Source organism: Rhinatrema bivittatum, chromosome 1 (genome assembly GCF_901001135.1).
Source record: "Rhinatrema bivittatum chromosome 1, aRhiBiv1.1, whole genome shotgun sequence".
NCBI lineage: Eukaryota > Metazoa > Chordata > Amphibia > Gymnophiona > Rhinatrematidae > Rhinatrema > Rhinatrema bivittatum.
Genome location: NC_042615.1, coordinates 482,901,531 through 482,925,549, shown reverse-complemented (window position 1 = coordinate 482,925,549; position 24,019 = coordinate 482,901,531). Strand labels below are relative to the sequence as shown.

The window sequence follows — 24,019 nt, the reverse complement described above, 5'->3', positions numbered from 1 at the left end:
AAGAACAAAATAGCTGAACATAAAGAAGGCATAGTTTAATGGAACAAAGCCAATATAGATTTAGCAAAGGGAAGTCTTGCCTCATAATTTGCTTCATTGTCTGAGGGCATAAATAAACATGTGGATAAAGGTGAGCCAGTTGATATAGTGTAGCTGGATTTCTAGATAGCATTTGACAAAGTCCCTTGTGAGAGACTTCTTAGGAAATTGAAATGCCATGGGATAAGGGGCAATGTCCTATTGTGGATTGCCAGCTGATTAAAAGAGGTGAATAGTGGAATGCCCCATGGATTTGTTCTGAGACTGCTGCTTTTTAATATACTTATAAATAACCTGGAAATGGTAACAACAAGTAAGGTGATAAATTTTGCTGATGACACAATTATTTAAAGTTGTTAGCTCATAAGAGGATTGTGAGATATTGCAAGAGGGCCTTGCAAAACTGGGAGACTGAAATTTATTGTGGACAAGTGCAAAGTGATGTACTTAGAGAAGAGTAACCCAAATTATAGCTACACGATGCAAGGATTCACATTAGCAGTCACCATTCAGGAAAAGGATCTAGGCATCATCGTTGATATGTTGAAATCTTCTGCTCAGTGTGCAGCAAAAGCCAAGAAAGGAAATAGAATGCTAGGGATTATTAGGAAAGAAATGGAGAATAAAACAGAATATCATAATGCCTCTTTATCGTTCAAAGGTGTAACATTATCTTGAGTATTGTGTGCAGTTCTAGTCACCACATTTCAAAAAAGTTATAGCAGAATTAGAAAAGGTACAGAGAAGGGCGACTAAAAATGATAAAGGGGATGGAACAATTCTTCCTATGAGGAAAGATTAAAGAGGTTACGACTGTTCAGCTTGGAGAAGAGACAACTGTGGGATGATATGATGTAGGGTTTATAAAATGAGTGACATGGAACAAATCAGTTATTTACTCTTTCAGAGAGTACAAAGACTAGGAAACACACAATGAGAAACAGAAAATATTTTTTTTTACTCAACGCATAATTAAGCTCTGGAATTCATTGCCGGAGGATGTGGTGAAAGCTATTAGTGTAGCTGCATTTAAAAATGGTTTGGACAAGTTCCTGGAGGAAAAGTCCATAAACCATTATTAAGGTGGAGTTGCAGATATCCACTGCTTATTCTTGGGATAAGCAGCTTGGAATCTACCTACCCTTGGGATCCTGCCAAGTACTTTTGACCTGGATTGGCCACTGTTGGAAACAGGATATTGGGCTTGATGGACCCTTGGACTGACCCAGTATGGCAACTCTTATGTTCTTAGGTGCTGTTTTAATAGCTGGGACAGTCCTAATCAAGAGCATCTGCATATGTGAGAGACACCTCCTTTCTGCTGTAAACGTTAGCAAAGAGTTGGAGGGCTATGCAAACAGAAAAGTAATTATGAAGGAAGTAGGGGATCAAATGGCTGTAACAGTTCTGTGTGCTTGCACATATGTAAATTAAGTTAACCGGTTCTCAGTTGGCCAGGCCCAGAATCAATTTTCTATATGCCCATGTACATTTCTGTGTGTAGCTCTGAGTTCATCAATAATCAGTAATATTCCAATAACAGATGGAAGACTATTTCATTTTCCAGACTGATGGGGAGAACTAATAAAATAGGAATCGACAGAGAAACCAGAATTCCCATTTCCCCTGTCTTATTTTATTAATTAAATTTTTTTATATTCTGCTTTTCACACTTTTTTTCAGCATTTCAAAGAGGGTTTTACAATCTAAGTTTGTACCTGAGCAATGGAGGGTAAAGTGACTTGCCCAAGGTCACAATGAGTGACAGTGGGACTTGAACCCTGGTCTCCTGGTTCATAGTTTGCTGCTTGCACCACTAGGCTACTCCTGTCTCACTCTTTCTCTCTTCCTAGGTGTGATCTGGGAGACACTGAGGAGACTCCGGCTGGATCCTGGGTATGGAGTTTGATTTATTTTATGCTTTACAGTAACTGAGGAGCTAAATAACTTGTGTAGAAACCAAAGAGCTAAGACAGGGCAATGGCTGCATTCTGTGCTCAGTGTCCTCAATGTCGCCTGCTAATTTCAACTGAGGGCTACAGGTTATTTCCTATTTCTTTGGCAGGCTTTCAGCTGTGTATTTTTTCACAAATATTTTTTTTTGTCCTTTTTTTAAGGCACATTTTTATATTTATATGAATTTATTTTTAAAAATGCTTGTAGATTCTACAATTCTGCATTATTTCCTACTTATTTCTTCTTTTCAACTTGTTTATATGCAAGCATCAGTGTATTTGTTCTCTTAACAAAAGAGCCAGAGCTCTGCTTTTTCTTTCATTTTCCACATTTTCTTTTCCAGTTTTTTGTTTTGTGTACTGTCTTTCAATTGTATCCTTTAGTAGTAGTCATGTACATCTATTTCCGTTTCTTTTCTGGATAAGAAATAAGTGCAGCAGTTCCTGTTCACTTAAAGGGAGAAGAACAGCGAGTTTGGAGACCTGAAGAAGTTGGTAACAGAGGAGTTTGTGAGACAGAAGTAAGTCCCAGCACATACTTGGTACAGAGATGACACCTGCTTTTAGTAGGGTCTCTCCATCCTGAGATACTGGGTTTTCTTAGGTGGCTTTGCAGGCTAGTTGCATCTTATAGACTACTGAATTCAAGACTGGTGTGCTCAGAGCAGCATCTAATAAGGCCATCTTGAGCTGTTTATACCACACCAGAGAGAAACAGCGCCGTCTCTTTCCAAGACAGGGAAGTCTAAGAGCTGTGACTTTCCTGTCACACGGACCGCGGACACCAGCTTTAACTACCATTGCTAGCTTTCCAAACTCTCCTTCAGTGTATAATCCATTTTAATAAAAAGATTACAGCTGCAGTTCAGTGGTTTCTTCACAGCACAAGCTTTCAAGCAATTGGATAATAGTAATTGAATGGGGCTGCAACTAAATATGTCATCTCTCCCTCTTGCAAGCTATGAGCATGTGCCTAGTAACTATTGCTAGCCATTAAATATGGACAGTTCTTAGCTGTGGGTAGTGCATGAGGCTCATAGCTACCTGCTAATTAGTTATTGATAGCTGCTGGATCAGTCTAGACAAGTGGGTTTTATGCATCCCTACCAGCAGGTAGAGGCAGAACACACAACTTTGAGGCACTGCTAAATAACAGAGAGTGCCACCTGCAGTCCCTCAGTATTTCTCTGTCTCCAGCAGATGGTAGAAGTGCAAACCTGCAGTCTGGAGTTACGATTAAAAAAAAAAAGAAGAGTAAGGAGATTCGGCTCGCCAAGTTGTTAGGTTCCTTCGAGGGCCATCCCTCGGGTGGAGTGAGGGATTGGTGACCCCTGTCTTGACTCGGCCCTTCTTGTGGGGGGGGGGGGGGGGTTGATAGCCAGGGGTCCTTGGCACCCTCGGCGCTCAGCCTCCAGAAGCAGGGAAGTATTTCTGTCCTTTTTCTTTGTCCCTTTTCCAGCTGGGTCTGTTTCTTTAGAAAAAGAAAAAAGCACAGCAGTAGTGAAGCAGCGGGTGAGTCTGTTTTCCTAGCAGGCAAGAGGGAGCGGGCGGAATTGCCATTGTTGGTTGGGGCCAGGTGTTTGATATTTCAGCACTGGACAGCATCGGGAGCGCTTGTCGGCAGGGGCTGTTTCTAGGCCCAACTACCTTGGCATACAGACTCCCGCTCAGCAAAGTATGTCGCAGTTGCAGTTTAAAGTGGGGATCTGAGGTGCTGGCAGCCATTTTGTCGGCACGTGCTGGGAGTCTGGCTGCTAGTTCAGAGCCTTGGGACTCCCCTCCCATGCTGTTTCCTGCTGAAAAGGACCCTGGTAGGGGAAGGGGAGCGGCTCAAGGCGTTGCTGGTCAGGACTTTTCCTTCTCAGATCTGGAGGAGTTTCCCACAGATTTTGTGCTTCTCCATAAGGCTTTTTTATCCAGAAAAGGTTGAGGGTCCAAGAGACCCTTACCCAGGAAGTCCCCGGTGGCCAAGAAGGTTTGGGATCGGAGGCCTGTGGAGGCAAGAGGGATCCTGTGCTCACTGGGACTTGGACAGGCCGCGGTGGAAGACGTTTCGTCGGGAGGATGGATGATCCTGATCAGATGCGGGGTGGGGGGGGTCTGGTGAATCTGGACAAAAACCCTGTTTGTGCCTTGGGGGATCCGATGCAGGATCTGGATGTTGTGCCAGTCATGGAAGGTGATGACCCCTGCAGGTAGTCTGTCTGTTGCGTAGGGAGGAACTGGGTCCACTGATTCCCCAGGTGTAGGAGGAGCTGGAGATTAAAGTCACCCAGGAGGATTTGGATAATGAGGGGATGAACCCAGTCCTGGAAGGATTATGGGGGACCCCTGAGGCTTTTCCATTGCCGAAGAAGCTGGTGGATCAGGTGGTCCTGAAGGTAGCAAGGACTATGGCGAAGTTATAACCCTTGCCGGAGCAGACCTTGGAGTTGTGGAGAATACCCAAGGTGGATGCTGGTGTGTCTGTGTTTACCAAAAAGATGACCATCCCGGTAGCAGGGGCAGTGGCTTTAAAGGATGTCCAGGATCGGAAGCTGGAGATTCTGCTCGAGGCTGTCTGAGGTTTCAGCTTTGAGTCTTTGTGAGGCGTAATGTGAAAGTTTGATGCAGAGAACCTGCTTATGCTAGGTGCAGAAGGCACATGACAAGCGGTCAGGGCCGGCGGCTGAGTCAGTGCAGGCGGCCCATTTGGATGAGGGAGTGGCCTATGTGGCCGATGCTCTTTATGACATGATCCAGACTTCCGCCAGAAGTATGGTCTCTGCAGTGGCGGCACGGAGGCTCCTATGGCTGCGAAACTGTCAGCAGACGTGGTCTAAAGCCCAGCTGTCGAATCTCCCCTTCAAGGGGAAGCTGCTCTTTGGGGAGGACCTGGAGCAGCTCATGAAGCAGTTGGGAGAGTCAAAGGTTAATAAGTTACCTGAGGACGGAAAGGCCCCTAAGAAGCCCTTTCCGCCGAAAGCTTGTTTTCAGGAAGCACGGAGGTTTTGTGTGGGTAGGAGCCCTGGAAGCAGATTTCGGGTATGCAGCAGCCCTTTTGGAGTCAGCGCAGGTCCCCAAGGGACGGTGGTTCTCAAGGGGGGCGGTGGAAACCAGATTTGGCAATGAAGGCATGTTGGTCCTCTCCCTCCGGAGGCTATCTGAGGAAGGCTCTTCCTCTTTTATGAGGAGTGAACCAGAATTACGTTGGACCGGTGAGTCCTGGAGGTGATAAGAGATGGCTACGCCTTAGAATTTTCTCGTCCGCTCAGGGATGCCTTTGTGATTTCCTGCTGCAAGTGAGATGCGGTGCGGGATACTCTACGTCGGTTGCAACTCCTGCCGCCACTGTACTGATGCCCCCTCAAGTGAGGCGGCAGGGCTGGTATTCTGTATACTTCGTGATGCCAAAAAAGGAGGGGATTTTTCAGCCCATTCTCGATCTGTAGAAGGTCAATGCTGCCCTCAGAGTGCCACGGTTTTGGATGGAGACGTTGCGCACGGTGAGAGCGGCGGTGCACACAGTTTCTAGCTTTGTTGGACTTGACAGAAGCCTATCTTCATATCCCCATTCAGGCCGAACACCGAAGGTTCATGGTTCTGGGAGAACATTTCCAGTTTCGAGCTCTTCCTTTGGGTTGGCGACAGTGCCGCACACGTTCACAAAGGTGATGGTGGTAGTAGCGGCTGCACTCAGAAAGGAAGGTACCCTGGTGCACCCGTGGCTGATACGGGTGAAGTCAGAGGTGGAGTGTCGTCTCTCATCCAGCGGGTACTGCAGCTTCTGGAGTTGTTGGGCTGGATGATGAACCTAGCAAAGAGTCATTTGAAGCTGGCCCAGTTGTTGGGACTATCTGGGGGTGTACTTCGATACCCGTCTAGGGAAGGTGTTTCTGACCGGAGAGAGTTGTCAAGTTGCAGAATCAGGTCCTCTGCCTGTTGGTACCTGTCATTGCCGAGAGTCTGGGATTACTTGCAGGTTCTGGGTTCTATGGTATCTATGCTGTGTCCTCTGCAGGGGGCTATGTTATCCTGTTGGAATCCGCTGTCAGAAGAATTTCAGATTCCTTTACCTTTGCCAGAGGATGCCAGATCCAGTCTCTCATGTGGCTGTCTCAGCTTAATCTGGAGAAAAGGGATGAATCTGTAAGTGCCTGACTGGGTGCTGGTTACCACGGATGCCAGCCTCTCTGGCTGGGGGGCGATTTGTCAAGGGAAATCAGCCCAGGGTTAGTGGTTGGTGCGAGTGTTCTCTGACACTGTGACAACAGTGGTGTACATCAATTGTCAGGGCAGTACGAAGAGTCATCTAGTGGCTCTGGAGGTGCAAGAACTGTTCGTGTGAGTGGAGAAACATCCGGTGAGAATAGCTGCTGCTCATGTTGCTGGGGTGGACAATGTGCAGGCGGACTTCCTCAGCAGACAGCATCAGGACCCAGGGGAGTGGGGGGTGTTGGCAGAAGCCTTCGCCTTGCTGCAGCAAAGGTGGGGCAGACTAGTAGTGGACTTCATGGCGACTTGGTTTTTCAGTTGCAGAAGAGGTCTGATTGGAGGGCATCTGCTCTAGTTCAACCGTGGCCGACACATCGGTTATTATACGTGTTCCCACCATGGCCTCTCATAGGTCGAGTCCTGCTGTGCATCGAGCTTCATCCAGTCAGGGTGATTCTGGTGGCACCTAAGTGGCCGCACTTGCTGTGGTTTCTGCATCTAGCAGTGGATGGTCCCATTCACTTGACCCATCTCTCAGGTTTGCTGTGGTAGGGGCCCGTATTTTCAGACCGTGAAGGATCACTTCTATCTAGCGATTTGGCTTTTGAGAGGTGACGACTCCGTTTGAAGGGTTATTCGGAGCCTGTGATGGTAACTTTGCTTCAGGCAAAGAGACTTTCCACGTCAATGGCTTATGTCAGAGTGTGGAGGATTTTCGAGTTTTGGTGTTTTCAAAACGATGCAACCGCAGATCCTGGCCTTCTTGCAGAGCAGTTTGGCTAAGGGTTTGGCCTATAATTCCCTTTGGGTTAGGCTGCAGCCTTTGGTTCCCTTCGAGGTAGGATTAAGGGAAGACCGTTGGCATCTCATCCGGATGTGGCTTGTTTCCTAAAGGGGGCAAAACATCTGCTTCCTCCAGTTCGGAAGATCTGCCCAGCATGGAATCTGGATTTAGTTCTTCGGGTGTTGTGTGGTCCTCCCTTTGAACTGATGATGACTGCGGCTATCTATTCCGCTATGTGAATATCTGAGCTGCAGACATTGTCATGTAGGAACCTTTTTTCTTCGTTTTTCGGAGGAGGGGGTTTCTTTACGTATGGTTCCTTCTTTTTTGTCTAAGGTGGTATCCTCCTTTCACCTTAACCAGATTGTCGCGCTACTGGCCTTTCCAAATTTGTCAGCCGATGCTCCAATGGCAAGGGAGCTTCGCTTATTTGATGTGCGTCAAATTCTTTTGCGATATCTTAAGGTGACAAATGTCTTTCGGAGATCTGATCACCTGTTTATCCTGTCCAGTGAAGCAAAGAAGAGAAATAAGGCTTCCAAGGGCACTATTGCATGATGATTGAAGGAGACAATAGCTTCAACTTACATCTGTAAGAGCCGGTCATCGCCGGAGGGGTTGAGAGCGCATTCCACTAGGACGCAGGAGATTTGTTGAGCGGCGACGTGGTCTTCTCGTCATACTTTTACCAGACGTGTATGGGCACCAGAAGAGGCCACTTTTGGGAAAGTGTGTTGAGCGTGGGTCTTTTCAGTTCCCGCCCAGGATAGAGGGGTTTGGGTACATCCCACTTGTCTGGACTGATCCCAGGTACAAACAGGAAAAGAAAATTGGTTCTTACCTGCTAATTTTCGTTGCTGAAGTACCACTGATCAGCCCAGAGACCCCAATCTTTTGAAAATCTTCCTTACTTCTGGGTGTTGCTGGACTGGTATGTGATGTACTCAGATTAATGAGATGTGTTCATAGTTTGGTATATGTTAAGTCAAGGGGGCCTAGTTCCAGGGGGCTCCAACTTTGATTCTCTGTTCGCTCTATCATTTATTGGGGGTTTGTTCACATAGACATCTTGGCTTGGGTACACGTCAATACTGAGGGACTGCAGGTGGCACTCTCGGTTATATAGCAGTGCCTCAACGTTTTGTTCTCTGCCTCTATCTGCTGGTAGGGATGCATAAACCCACTTGTCTGGACTGATCCGTGGTACTTCAGGAATGAAAATTAGCAGGTAAGAACCAATTTTCCTTTATTGATCATTGTTTGCAATAGGCACCTATTGCTAGTGATAACTTACTCGCTTGCTAGCTTTTAGCTGCTATTAGCAATAGCTAATATCTAATAGTTATCACCTGCTTATAAATATCTATTAATAACTGATACTTCACAGCAGCAAGGCATTATGGAAACGATTCTGTTTGCAAGAGAGCAGGAATGATAAATCCTTAAATTCTGTAATCTGCTGATCAGGCAAGATCTTATTCAGCCACCAGCAGAGCAAGAGGAGCTAACAATTGTCTGTTATTGTGCAGGTATCTGGAGTACACACGCATACCACACACAGAACCCATAGAGTATGAGTTCCGCTGGGGACCCCGTGCCTTGAAGGAGACCTCCAAAATGAAAATTTTGGAATTTGTTTCTAAGGTAAGTACAGAGTCTGGGATTGTCAGAAATTTCTCTGAGTTGGACTAGTGGCTGTGCTGTGTATTACCATGCAGAAGGTCTTGGGTTCAGTTACCAGGTCAGATTTTTTTTTTTTTTTTTTTTTACACACACCCCTGGACTAGTTGGGGATACCAAAGTGGCAGTGCTCATAGGCCCTGGGTAAAAGTCTTGGCCATCATGCAACATTGACCCCTAGTAGCCAGATTTAGGGTGCATGGATACTGGGTTCCTGAAGGAAAAGTAATCTGTATTGTCAGCCAAGGCCTTTCATTGCAATATCTTGGCCAAGTTGAGGGGAGGTTATAATGTAAGGGAATCCATGTATAGTTGTGAATGTAACATAGTAATGACTGTAGAAAAAGACCAAATGGTCTATCCAATCCTCCCAGTAAGCTTTTTATGGTAGTAACTGCCTCCCAATGCAAGTTATGCCTAAGCCTTATGTTAAGGGTAGTAGTAATTAAATCAAAATCAAGCAACTAACTAACCCATAACAAAATTACTGCTAGCAACATTTTTATGCCTTTGTGATTCAGACAATGCTGCTTGAATGTGCTTTGCTTTTGGAATTGGCTGTAGAAGCAGTCCTGTGCTTTTTCGCTAATGTCTGCATATCAGTACCCCAGACCATAAAAGTTGGGGCCCAGCATTGGCTATCATCTGAATCCAATTCCCTTTTTTGCCCCCACAATTGAAGCAGAGAACAATGTTGCAGTTGCTTCACAAGCATCAAGGCTAACTGGTTACGGGTAGAAATCCTCATGCCTTCTGTTAAATGGTAGTAACTGCTGCTCCATTCAGGTTACCACCATGCACCCTTCTCTTCATTTCCAACCTCTAGCCTTTAAGGATCCCATGCCCTTATGAATTTATTTACTGTTTTCATCTTCACCATCTCTTCTGGAAGGGCATTCCTGGTATCCACTATCCTCTCTGTGAAGAAATATTTCCTGATGTTGGTTCTGAATTGTCCCCCCCTGGAGTTTCATTTTGTGACTCCTTGTTCTACAGTTTCCTTTCCAACGAAAAAGGTTCAAAATCCGTGCATCATTAAAACCTTTCAAGTATCTAAAGCTCAGTATCATTTTCTCCCCTGCACCTTCTCTCTTCCAGGTTATATATGTTTAGATCCTTCAGCCTCTCCTCATAAGTCTTCCAATACCAATTTGGTTGCCCTTCTCTGGACTTCCTCCGTCCTGTCTCTATCCTTTTTGAGATACGGACTTCAGAACTGAACACATTACTCCAGATGAGGCCTCACCAAGGACCTGTACAAGGGCATTATCACCTCCTTTTTCCAGCTAGTTAATCTTCTCTCTGTGCAGCCCAGAGTTCTTCTGGCTTCAGCTATCATCTTGTCACATTGCTTCACCACTTTCAGATTGCCAGTTATTTTCACCCCAAGGTCCCTCTCCCAGTCCATGCACATTAGTCTTTCACTCCCCATCACATACAGCTCTTTTAGATTATTGCTCATGGTGCTGTTTCCCAATAGAAGCTATTTCTGATTCAAGTGGAAGTTGAAAAGAGCAAGAAGAAACTTGTAGGCCAAAGCTTTTTTTGCTTTATTTTTTTGTTTCATTTGAACTGTCTTCTGCTTCTACATGTGGGAGGCAGATTGGTCCCGTTAGACCAGTTCAGATACATGGGTTTTCCTCCCCTCCATTGACAGATGGAGACAGAACAACTGTTTTACTGATGTCACTCTATGTATAGAGTATGGTGCCACCTAAAGCTCCTCAGTATTGTCCAGCAGATGGTAGGTGTAAAATTTGCAGTGTTAAGCATTGGGGACAGGTTTGCTTTTAGGGGTTTCATTCTTAGAGATGTCTGCCCAGTTGAACAAGGACAAGTAAGGGTGGTTGGTGACCCTTTTCTGACTTGGTCTATGACTATGAGTGGGAGAAGTTGATAGCCAGTGGTGCTGGTTCCCTCTAACCTCCTTATCTCCCCATTCCAGTATGTACTCAGATCAGTCCAGACTCCTGGGTTTTGTATCCCTGCCAGCAGATGGAGACAGATAAAAGTTTTACTGACACTGCTTACATAACTTAGTGTGCCATCTGCAGTCTCTCTGTATTTTATCTGACTCCAGCAGATGATTGATGGTGCAAAACCTGCAGTCTGGGAAAAAAAAAAAGAGGAAGAAAACTGCAGAAGTTCTGCAGTTTTCTGGATTCCTCCCGTGAGGTTGTGAGGTCCTGGTGGAGGCCACCCTCCCTGGTCTGAGGCGGACGAGCAGTGGGTTGGTGACCCTTCTTAGCTCTGTCCGGAGTTCCATGAGGTGGACATCTGGTGTTCCAGATCCCTCAGCCTGCACGAGACAGCATGGTGACCTGCTGGCAATCCTGCACATCAAGCCTGGAAGTAACAGGGAAGTATTCTTATTTTCTGTTGCTTCCTTGAGTTGCTTTTAAAGTTATTTAAAAAAAAGACAGAGGGCTCCTTGTTTTGTTATTGCTAGTTGCTGTAGTTGCAAGTGCTCAGGGTTCCAGGGTTGGTGGCCAGTGGTCTTTCCGAGGCAGAGAAGCACGCAAGTCTCCTGAGGTCCTCTCGCAAAGCAGGTAGCGGTGTAAAGGACAGTGGACTGCATGAAGCAACGGGGGGCCATAAAGGAGCAGCGAATAGGGAGGTGCACCATCTATTTCATGATACCAAAGAAAGAGGGGGATTTTCATCCAATTCTGGATTTAAAGCAAGTAAATGCAGCCCTTGGAGTTCCGCATTTTCACATGGAGACTCTAAGATCGGTCATAGCCTTAGATATATACACCGAACTGATGGCCTCTTTGAGCCAATGTACAGTCATAGTTTTGGAAGCTTGTTGCCCCTCCTTTGGGGCCATTCCAGAGAACAAAAAGGTGATCTGAATTACAAAAATCATTAGTGACTTTCAAGTACCGTAACAATGCATGCCACACATCCAACAGCCTCAACTCTCTTGCATATGAGAAGCAGAGGAATCCAAGTCCGAAAAAGCCAGTAATTCCATAGTCCGATTAACATGGAACACCAATATCATCTTCAGCAGAAATGAGGGCATCGTACGCCTCTGAAATATACAGTAGCGGATCCCAGCATGACAAGGCCTGGAGCTCTGAAATCTTCTTTGCCGAACAAATAGCCACCAGGAAAACCAACTTAAGAGTTAAGTCCTTCAAAGTCACTCTCCTCAGTGGTTCAAAGGGAGCCTGACACAAACCTGTCAGCACCAGATTAAGATTCCAAGACAGACGAGCCTTCCTCAGTGGTGGATGCAAATTATTTACTCCTCAAAGAAAACATATAACATCCGGATGTGCAGACAGAGAATAAACATGTATCTTAACATGGAGGCAGAGTTAGAAGCCAACTCCTTGACCAAACCATCCTGAAGAAAGGTCAAAACATGTGACACTGAAGCTTGCAGCGAGTGCACCCCCTCTATTTACACACCAGGATTCGAAAGCTTTCCAAACCTGCATACAAGCTAAAAGACGTGGAAGTCCTTCTATCCTGCAACAAGGTGTGATGATAACCGCTTCGGGATAAGCCCTCTGCCTCAGCTGCCTCCTCTCAAAAGCCAGGCCGCTAGACAAAAGTGAGCCGCCTGATCCAAAAATATTGGGCCCTGGCAGAGAAGATTCTCTAGATGGCTGAACCTCAGGAGCTCATCTATAGTCATGATGACAAGATCTGAGAACGAAGGACAGAGTGGCCACTCTGGAGCCACCAAAATGATGTCCCCAGATATCTCTCAATCCACCGTATCATCTTGCCCACCACAGGCCATGGAGAAAAAAAAGACATACAGCAGCACCAGAATGTCAACACCCTCCACTCCATGCTCTCTTCACCGCTGAGGAGCAGAGGTGACTTCACGTACTTTCTGGTCGCCATTAGAGCCACATGAGGCAAACCCCATCTCTTGTAAATGGGGCAGCACCATCTCAGACAGCTCCCACTCTCCGGGGTCCAACACCTTCTGACTTAGGAAGTCCGCCTGCACACAGTCCACCCCAGCAATGTGCGATGCTGCTATTCTCTCCAAGTGCTGCTCCATCCAGAGGATAGACTCCTGTTCCTCCTGAGCAAACGCCCGACTTCTGGTCCCACCTTGGCGGTTGATGTAATTCATGGTCATTGCAATAAACATTTGTAATATATGTAACATCTGCAGAAGAAAAAAAAAACAACCCGTAAAGCAGCAGGAACTGCTAGGGTGACATCTGTTATTTGATATAAGCCTTTTGGAATAAGTAGGCCTTTAACAGCTTTTTAAAGATTTTTGTGCACTCAATCATATGTATAGGTAAGGTATTCCAAAGAACAGGTCCAATAACAGAAAAAATCAAGTTGTCAAGAGTGTGCAAGACTGATTTGACACATGGAGGGAACCTCAAGACGATTTCACTGAGATGAACACAACAGACTTGGAGGATAATAAATATGCAAAATTTGGTTAATCCATGGTAATAAGTCTACTTTTAGAAACTTGTGGATCAATAGTGCAGTTTTAAAGTGAATTCTATCACTAATAGGTAGTCAATGCAAGTCCTTGAAAACTGGGGAAATGTGCTTTCTCTTACTGCATCTAGAGATTAAACGAAATTCTCCCCATGATTGGCAGGAGAGCCATGAGGATGTTCTATGTCAGTGCCACAGCAATGGCATGTGTGAATTGTCAGTGGGGGACAGTGGAAGTCTTGTATTACTGGAAGTGAGTCTTTTGTTTGGGTGGGTGCAAAGTCATCTGCAGGTTTTTTGTTTTTGAAACTGTTTATTGGGATTTTGATTGTTACAAACTTAACATTCATAGAACAGTAAGCCACAGAAATTTAACCCCCCCCCCCACCCAACTTTCCCTCCCTCTCTCCCAAAATCCTATCCAATGTTCCCTAGAAATTGGAGAATAATGTCCGTGAATAGGTACTGATAGATCACCATGATGTGGCTTCCGTTGCGAATGATGCCGCCGGTAGTGGGAGCGTGCGGTGTCCTCTCTCAGATATTGGGAGTCTTGTCCAGGAGCCATGGGTCTCTGTAGTTTCTAACGCGGGGGGCAAGGTAATCGGTAAAAGCTGCCCAGATTAACGAGGTATGTACAGATTTCTTTGGCGCAGCTGACGTAAGAATGGCGTGCTCCATAGAGCATAGGCGCACCATTTTCTTAAACCAATGGTCGTAACTGGGGGCGCATGTAGCTAGCCAGTTAGCCAGGATGACCTGTTTCCCCACCAGACTGGCCTTTAAGACAAATAGGCGTTCCGGGGGGGGGGGGGGGGGGGGGGGAGGGGATAATTTTATGTGAAGTGAACCATCCATGCCAAAAAACCAGAGGTTGGGGTCTGGTGGTAGAGCCTTTTTCAAAAAAGTGGAGCAGGCATGACACACTTGTTTCCAAAAGTGAGAGATTATTCTACAATCCCAAAAACAATGAAAATGATTGCTGTCATTGCCTGCACACTTAGGGCACTGAGGCGTTTGCGCAAGTTTCATTTGATCAGCATGGTTGGGCGAAATATAGCTTAGCCAGAGAAATCTGTACTGTTTCTTGCAAAAGTACATTTTCCGATATCACAGGCAAATCTCTAAAATATTTCACAAAATCGGCATATGTTAAGGAGAAGAGGGACCAAGCTTGCCATCTAGCGTATAATGGATTAAAAAGCTGTAAGCCAGAATACCCCATCATCTCCTTATAGAAATGGGAGACAGTGGATTTACTTCTTTTCCCCACTTGAACAACATCCCTTAATTTTTGGACTGCTGGAGTTTCTGCAAGAAAGAGCTTCTCTGACTTTATAAAATGGGTAACTTGGAGGCATGCATAGAGATCCCCTGCTGGTAGGGTGTATCTTTGCTGAAGGGTATGGAAAGGGAGTATAGCCCCGGTCAACTTATCATACATATCATATATATATATTCATGACAGGAAAATTAGTTCTTACCTGATAATTTTCGTTCCTGTAGTACCAAGGATCAGTCCAGACTGCTGGGTTATGCCTCCCTTCCAGCAGATGGAGTCAGAGAGAAAACTGAAAAGCACCTCCTACATAACCCGGGGTGCTCCCTGCGATCCTTCAGTATTATCGATATCAAAGCAGAATGAAGTTTTTAAGGATAAAGAGGAGCATGTAATAGAACAATCGCTAAAAATGCTTTTGCAACCAGTGACTAGACCAAGTTAAACAAGTAAACTATTGCCCAACACAACTCAGGCGTCAACGATCTGTGGAAAAAAACAGAACAGGTAAATTACTGAGTGGACTCTCCTACCTACGGGCGGGCGTCTGGACTGATCCTTGGTACTACAGGAACGAAAATTATCAGGTAAGAACTAATTATCAGGTAAGAACTAATCCCCATGCTAGCTAAAATTATGGAGAAAGTTGTCAACAGACAACTTGCTGAATTCCTTGAAGAGAACAATATCCTCACCAATAATCAATATGGATTCCGAAAGAAAAAAAGCACCGAATCCTTATTAGCCACACTAGCGGACACCATCATCTTCAATCTTGAAAAAGGCCAACCTTGTCTCCTCGCGCTCCTGGATCTTTCCTCAGCTTTCGACACCGTGAACCACCCTAACCTACTACAACAACTGACAAATATCGGCATCACTGGAGCAGCTTTTAACTGGTTTAAATCCTTCTTAGAGAACAGATCATACAAAGTTAAGATAAACAATAAGGAATCTCACCCCATCCAAGCCAAGATGGGGGTACCACAAGGATCATCACTCTCCCCCACCCTCTTCAACATCTACCTTCTCCCACTCTGTCATCTGCTTACTAACCTCAAACTCACCCATTTCCTATACGCAGATGACATACAAATTCTCATACCTATCACAGAGACCATACACAAAACCATGGATCATTGGAAAAAATGCCTCTCATCCATCAACGATCTTCTAACCAGCCTCAACCTCGTTCTAAACACCAAAAAAACGGAAATCCTCATAATAGCACCAGATAAATCTGCCCCGCCAACATCCAGCAACCCTCCAGACGCCTCAGGATACTCCACAGCACCTCAAGTCAGAGATCTGGGAGTACTACTAGACAACAGACTCAGCCTCAACAAATTCATAAATAACACCACAAAAGAATGCTTCTTTAAATTACAAGTGCTGAAGAAACTAAAGCCCCTTCTACTCTATAGGGACTTCCGCACAGTACTCCAGGCCATCATTCTCACTAAAGTAGATTACTGTAATTCACTCCTGCAAGGCCTTCCAGCATACACTACCAAACCACTCCAGATGGTACTGAATGCCACTGCAAGAATACTTACCAATGCCAAAAAAAGGAACCATATCACCCCGATCCTCCAGCATCTCCACTGGCTTCCCATCAAATATAGGATTCAGTTCAAGACCTGCATGATGATTCACAAGGCCCTTCACAACATCTCCCCACTCAACCTAACTTTCCAGCTTCAACTACACTCTTCTAACAAACCAACCAGAACGGCATACCAGAATAGAATGATCACACAACCTGCAAAATCTACCCTGAGAAAACGTGCTCTATCCACAGCGGGCCCGTCTCTCTGGAACTCACTACCACCAGACCTCCGTCTTGAACCATGCCACATTACTTTCAAGGCGAAACTCAAAACTTGGCTATTCCATCAAGCTTTCCCAGAGAGCTAATAGCAATAAGAACAAACATCCAGCCTTGCCTTGCAGCAATGTAATGTTCATCTTGCTTCAGTTACATGTACCAAGTTATTTCCTAAGTTTATTTGTTGTTTTAAATTAGATTGTACTTTATTATAGTTTATTCGATATGTTCCATACATGTTCCATACATGTTCCATACATGTTCCATACATACATGGAACATACATGTTCCATGTATGTTCCATGTAAACCGCCTTCCCGGCGATAGTTTTCTCTGTTAATTGTGAACCGGAGTGATATGTATTGTATACAGGAACTTCCGGTATATAAAAACCTAAAATAAATAAATAAATAATTTTCCTTTCCCTATACGTACCAGGATCAGTCCAGACTGCTGGGATGTACCCAAGCCGCCTTAAATAGGGTGGGTCCTGGAGATTCCTGCACGAAGAACACTACCGCCAAAGGAATCCACCGCAGGATCCCTGAAATCCAGTCGGTAATGCCTAGCAAAAGCGTGCAAGGACTTCCACGTAGCCGCTCTACAAATCTCTTGCGGTGATACACAATAATTTTCCGCCCATGACGCGGCTTGAGCCCGCAAAGAATGTGCCTTAAGACCTTCCGGCACTGTGCGCCCACAACCGATGTAGGCAGAAGCAATGGCGTCCTTCAACCATCTTGCAATAGTAGTCTTCGAGGCCTGAGAACCTCTCATAGGCCTGTTGCACAGCACAAAGAGATGATCTGAACGCCGAAAGGGATTAGTGACCTCCAAGTAGCGCAACAGAACCCTACGGACGTCCAAACGCCGTAGCTCCTTATCCGCCTCGGAAAAAGCCGGTAACTCGACGGATTGGTTGACATGAAACGCAGACACCACCTTAGGCAAAAAGGAAGGAACGGTGCGAATAGAGATGCCCGAATCCGAAATCCGCAGAAAAGGCTCTCGACAGGAAAGGGCTTGCAGTTCCAAAATCCGACGGGCTGAACAAATCGCCACGAGAAACACTGTCTTGAGCGTCAAATCCTTAAGGGTCGCCCGCTTCAACGGCTCGAAGGGGGACCCACAAAGAGCCTGTAGGACCAAATTCAAGCTCCAGGATGGACAGACCGCCCGCACGGGAGGCCTCAAATGCTTGGCCCCCTTTAAGAACCGTACCACATCCGGATGAGCTGCAACAGCAATGCCCTCAATTTTCCCCCGGAGACTGGCCAGGGCCGAGACCTGAACCCGGAGCATACTATAGGACAATCCCTTTTGCAAACCGGCCTGCAAAAAGGACAACAGATGAATGATAGAGGTCCGGCGAGGGGACAAGTTGCCTTCCTGGCACCAGGACTCAAAAACCTTCCAGACTCGAACATAGGCAAGTGAGGTGGAGGTCTTTCTAGCCCTCAACAGAGTAGACACCACTGCATGCGAATAGCCTTTGCGTCTTAACCTCCTCCTCTCATAAGCCATGCCGCTAGACAAAAGCGACCTGCCTGCTCCAAAAATACTGGACTCTGACGTAGGATGTAGGGTAGATGACCGAAGCGCAGCGGACCGTCCACCGCTAGGTTGATCAGGTCGGCGAACCACGGCCTCCGCGCCCACTCGGGCGCTACCAGAATCACTGCACCCCGATGGCCTTCTATGCGACGGAGCACTTTTCCTATCAGGGGCCACGGGGGAAACACATATAGAAGAACATCTGGAGGCCAGGGGAGGACCAGGGCATCCACTCCTTCGGACCCATAGTCTCGCCGGCGACTGAAGAAGCGAGCCGCTTTGGCATTCCGATGAGTTGCCATCAGGTCGAGGTGGGGGGGCCCCCACCGACGCAAGATCATGCCCATCGCCTCGTCCGACAGTTCCCATTCTCCGGGATCCAACATCTGTCGGCTGAGAAAGTCTGCTTGAACATTGTCTACGCCGGCGATATGAGATGCCGCAATCCTGTCGAGATGGCGTTCCGCCCATCTCATCAAGCGGTCGGCCTTGTCTGCCACTGGACGACTCCTGGTGCCCCCTTGCCGGTTTATGTAGGCCACCGCGGTGGCATTGTCGGACAGAACTCATACAGCCTGGCCACGCAACATTGGTGTAAGAAGTGTTGGAGGGCTAGGCGGACCGCTCTGGTCTCCAACCTGTTGATGGACCACTGTGTCTGGGTCTGCATCCAAACCCCTTGTGCCGACCTCGACTGGCACACTGCCCCCCAACCGGACAGGCTGGCGTCGGTCGTGACCACCATCCATGAAGGACTCTCGAGACAGATTCCCTGCAACAGGTGGTTCGGATTCAGCCACCATTCGAGGCTGGATCTGGCCGGCTCGAGGAGTGGTAGGGGAATCTGGTACTCCTCCGACCTGGGATCCCAACGTGAGAGTAGTGCCCTCTGCAAGGGTCGTAAATGAGCGAGGGTAGACGTCATATATCCAAGGTAGACGCCATATATCCAAGCACCTGCAAGTAGTCCCACACCACCGAGGAGGGAAGGGAAAGCAAGCGGCGGACTCGCGACATCAACCGGTCCATGCGCTCGATGGGTAGGGAGACCCTTCCCGTCCGCGTGTCGAAGCATTGACTTGTCGCACCGACTCGACACACGGACGCGAAGCATCGGCACTAGGAAAGAGATGCCAGACCAATGCACTGGCGTCGAAGCATAGCCATGACGGGAAATCAAAGCGTCGAAGAGCGTCTGTTGATGAGCCTGCCCACATCGGAAACACCATGCAAAGCCTCCAAGACAAGAGAGGCCAGCAGACCATGGGTCACATATGCAGAGGAGATGGGTTCGTCACCCACGGCCCAGCCGCGATCCCTGCATGGAGCCCCTGTCCCAGTGTGGGAGGGGCTGTCAGATGTAGAGCTGGTATCAGCTCAGGGCTCGACGGGTTCCTCTCAATCATCCAAGGCCTTCTCAGACCTGTCAGCGATGTCAAGGCGAAGGCAGGAAGGATCGCACCTACAGGAGCCTCTGGAGATAAGAGACAAGCAGGACCCACATGGTACACCGAGAACCGGTATGCCCAAGGGTCCCAGATTCAGATATACTGCTGGTGGCAGTACCTCCCAAAGGGGGCCCAAGGGAACCCACCTTAGACGCACAGGGATCTCCAGCTGCTCAGGCGATGTCCCAGATATCCCAGGTGTTGACGCTTTTCCTATCTTCACTGGAACAATGACGTGGTCAGGAGGCCCAAACTCCACATGTAACACCACTCGCCTCCGGAGGAACAACCTCGGCCCATTCCCCCACCGGAGGTCTTGTCCTATTCCAAGTTAGTGGAAAATGTTGGAAATACCCTTAAGGTCGAAACCAGGAAAGTGCCAGACCCAAGAGCGGAGATCCTGGGGATTCTTAAAATCTTCGAGTCACTGGCTGAGCCGACTACACTACCATCACATGCAGTTTTAGATGAACTGATGACCAGAGCATGGCAGCTTCCCTTTTCAGGAGCATCAACCTCACGCAAAACAGACCTTAAGTTTAGAATGTGTGAGTCGCCCTTTTACAGCTTGGTGCAACTTCCTTATGCCTCTAAAGTGGTAAAGTCAGCCATGAAGAGAACGAGGAAGCCCTGGCTTGCACGCAAGTGCTCCCCCGGGGAAGGATAGAAAGTACCTGGATAACTTTGGCAAACGCATGTTCCAGGCTGCGATGCTAAATGCAAAGATTCAGCAACATCAATTTTACATCACTCAGTACCTGTACGAGTGCTTGCAGTCGCTGAAACCTGTGGTGATGGCCGTTGACCCGGATGGCAGTCCTCTGCCCCAGCTGCACGCAATGGAGGAGGGGCTATGTCATCTACTCCGGACAGTTCATGAAGCCTTCGATACCTCAGCGAGGATTTCCACAGGAGCCATCTCAGCCAGACGTATGGCCTGGTTATGGGTGAGTGCCATCAGGGAAGATGTCCACGAGAAACTAGCTAACCTTCCCTGCTTTCCCAACAGTCTTTTCGGGGACTGACTGCGGGAGACGGTGACACAGCTGAAGGAACAGAATGTGGCAGTGCAGTTGACATCCCGGAGAGAACAACAACCTGAAAGGAGGTTTTACTCGACCTCTGAGGATGCAGACACAAAACCTCAGGGGCCGGGCTTACCCTCTTTTTCGCCCACAACCATATCAGCCGACTAGAGAGTCGCAGCAGCCTCGGAATCGAGCCTGGCAACACAATCCGCGGCAGCAGCGAACCCCCGAGGACCCGAACAGCTCCAAGCCCCAACAAGGGTTTTAGGAGCGGCCGGGTTGTGGACCCTAATGTTGAAGTCAGAGACAATCTCCCAGATTTAACAACGCAGGGAGAAATCAGTGATCAAGACAGGGAAGATCCAGTCTATCCTGCAAGAACACTACCTCCCATTGGTATGCCTTCCGGCTGGATCGAAGGTGCAGGTCCCCATGTTGCCCCTCTTCCAAGAGGCGGGGGGAAGGCTGTATCTCCCGAGAGCAAATGGTCCACATTCAACGTACTGGTGGACAATACCGCTACTCCCAGTCCAGGGAACATGGCTTGCAGCACGGGATAACCCTGCCTACGCCGAAGCTGCCTCAGGGATCCATCATCGAACGATCACTGGCCTTGGCCCTACCCCGATTGCAGTGATCGACAAGAGCTGTCGTCAGCACGAAGGGAAGGTTCCAGGGGGGCATATCCTGTGGTGATCACACACTCGGTGCGCAGTGACGTCAGGAGATGCGACAGCCCAAGAAGGATGACCCGCATCGACAGCCTCGACAATCGATGTCTGTTAGCAGCTATACCCGCAGCCCGGAAGGAGGCATGACTAATCAAATCCCTGCTAGTTGCCCCGAACTGAGCAAGGGCTGCGTGGGAGCGAAACGCGAGCAGCTTTCCCCTCAATCGCCCCGTGGGGAGGAGAAACAGGGGGCAGAAGGGTGCCTCCATAGCACCCTATCTGAGACACAAGGGAAACTACAGTGTCCCCCACAGTCAGCCAGCATAGAGGTTGAGAGAACAGTTCTAACACACTTGGATCTACCGCGCCCAATTCAGGATGTGCTAGCATCATCCAGGAAACACTCCACCAGGATGAACTATCAAGCTAAGTGGGCCAGATGTTCGGGATGATACGCAGAGCAGGGACCTGATTCTTTCTCGTGTCCCCCAGCACGCCTGCTGTACTATCTCCACTCCTTATATCAAGCGGGACTAGCAACAGCATCAGTCAGAGTGCATGTAAGCGTTATTGCAGCTTGTCACCTTCTGCAGGATGGCGCTTCAGTGTCATGCTATCCGCTGGCATCCAGGTTTATGAAGGGCATTCTCCAGCTGCGCCCGCCAGTAAAAAAGCCGCCAGTTCCGTGGGATCTGAATCTGGTCTTGTGGCTACCACCCTTCAAACCTATGGACAGTAGCCACATCAGGTATCTCTCCTGGAAGGTCCTCTTTCTAGTAGCGCTCACCTCAGCAAGAAGAGTCAGTGAGCTGCAAGCATTGGTTCATTACTCACCATACCTGGACTGCTACCATGACAAAGTGACATTAAGGACTCACCCATCATTCCTTCCTAAGGTGGTATCTGCCTTCCTCCTTAACCAGACAATCACGCTGCCGATCTTCTTCCCAAAGCCACACCAGTCGGAATCGGAAAAACGACTTCACCCATTGGATTGTAAACGTGCCCTAGCATACTACAAACGACGAACACAATCAAATTCCAGAGCCTTTCAGTTGTTCGTCTCTTTCAACCCAAATGCTCCAGGACTTCCCGTCACTAAGAGGACACTGTCATCGTGGATTTCCCAATGCATAGAGTTCTGTTACAACAAGCGAGTGGAAACCTTGGCTACTGCACCAAAGGCTCACCAGATCAGCCTCTGTGGTACACCTAAGCGAGGTGCCTATTCAGGGCATTTACAAAGCCGCCACGTGGTCATTACACACCTGCACAATGCTTTACTGCCTGAACCAGCAAGCAGCCGCAGATGCAGCAGTGGGACGAGCTATCCTACAGGCGGGTACAATGAAAGAAACTGCCCACAAGGGGATGCCAGGTTGAGAACCCCTTCCCCCCCTAAAATCTGAAATGGACTACACGTCACCTTTAATGCCAGGTGTGCTCAACTGTGCAGCTTGGGACTCCACAGATATCATGGCCAATTCAACCTGCTTATCTGCTGAGAAAAGCAAGTTTGCTTACCGTAAACGGTGTTCTCCGTGGATAGCAGGATGAATTAACCATGCTAATCCACCCCCCTCCCTGGACAGTCTCTGGACAGTGCAGTTGCAAGCTTGGATAAGAGACTGAGGCATGCTGGGAGTCACGTGGTGAGATGCACAGGCAGGCACACAGAGCTCAACTCTGTGTGCTTTTTGGAGCTCCACCACCTAGAGGACCAGAGGGACGTTCCCCAGATATCATGGCTAATTCACCCTGCTATTCATGGAAAACACTGTTAACGGTAAGCAAGCTTGCTTTTCTTTGTCCTACCAGACCAGGGTACCCATCTATATTAGCCTGAAGCCTGTCTCACCTTTTGGTCAGATATTTTCTTTGTTTGAATTTATTTATATTGTTGAATTCAACCCCCATGGATGTTGAAGGAGATTGGGGTCTACTTGAACTCCTCCTCCCCCCCCCCCTGCTTATTTGAAGGGGACAGTTTAAAGTGGTGCTCACTTTGATGCAAAAATACTAAAGAGCTGCAGGTGGTTCAGTACCCTTCATAGGGTGATGTCAGCAAAACAGTTCTCTGCATCCACTGGTAGGGGGAGGAAAGCCCATGCAACTGACAAGTCTAGTAGGATTTGAGAAAATTAGCAGGTAAGCCAATATTTTTACTCTGTCACAAGTGATAAGAGCTGGCTGGTGTAACCATAACACTTATATAACTATATAAGATCAGAACAGGGACTTTACAAAATTGTAGTAACTGTATTATAAAACCTGCTGCAGTGTATATTCCTTGGGTAATCCCAACCAAGGAACAGCAATACTGTATAACATTTATACAGTTATCGAGATTGAGTCCCTCTGCTGTCATCTTCCAGAGCACCCTGGGAAAGGGAATACTTCTTCCTCTCCACCCTTAGGTTACAAGGCAAACTGCATTGGTCCACATGTCAATCATTTGTTCTGGTGTCATGTCAAAGGTGTGTGCCATTGCTAGGGACCTTTGTTTTCAGTTTTATTTTCCGTAAGAATTTATTAGCATTTATTGTAACCAACACATTGGAAAAAATCAGTGGGGAAGGAAGAAGAAATCTTTCCATTCATTTTCTGACTTTTTTGTTATAAATTCCCAGGTAAAATAAAATTGAAAACTGAAAACGAAAGTCCTTAGCCATTGTTTACAGATTAATTGAATTACTTTAAAGAAACTGGCTTTGCCCCCTTATCCAGCCCCATTGTTTGCATAACTATGGAGATTAGTTCTTGGGATGAGATTATATCAAGCTGTTTGCTGTATTTTATCATGTGCACATGAATTTGTGGTCAAAGTTTTGCTGTAGAATGTGTAATCTGGGTTTCCTAGCATGTAGACAGATGGACTCCGTACCAGTAGGTTTATGCTCCCCTGCCAGCAGATGGAGACGGAGCAAGCTGACGTCACAGCCTGCCAATATTCTCTGTTTCCAGCAGATGGTGGACGTGCATCTCCCTATGGGGATTGCTTAGAGCTTTTTGAAAGGAGAAATTTTAAATTCAGAAAAAGAAAGTCCTGCTCTACTGCGTTGATACCTAAAGGTCTTTACCCCAGTTGAGAATTCCTGAGGCGATTTCCGTTGTCCCTCAGAGATGAG

The 24,019-nt window shown here is 47.3% G+C and overlaps 1 protein-coding gene across 1 annotated transcript in view; it reads left to right on the top strand.

Annotated features, from left to right (window-relative positions):
- LOC115094371 (non-structural maintenance of chromosomes element 3 homolog) overlaps positions 1-24,019 on the top strand; it is a 100,790-nt gene that overhangs the window by 72,070 nt on the left and 4,701 nt on the right. The window contains exons 7-9 of the mRNA XM_029607360.1: positions 1,893-1,935; positions 2,453-2,515; positions 8,502-8,616. Coding sequence (XP_029463220.1) covers positions 1,893-1,935; positions 2,453-2,515; positions 8,502-8,616 — 221 coding nt within the window. The remainder of the gene's footprint in view (positions 1-1,892; positions 1,936-2,452; positions 2,516-8,501; positions 8,617-24,019) is intronic.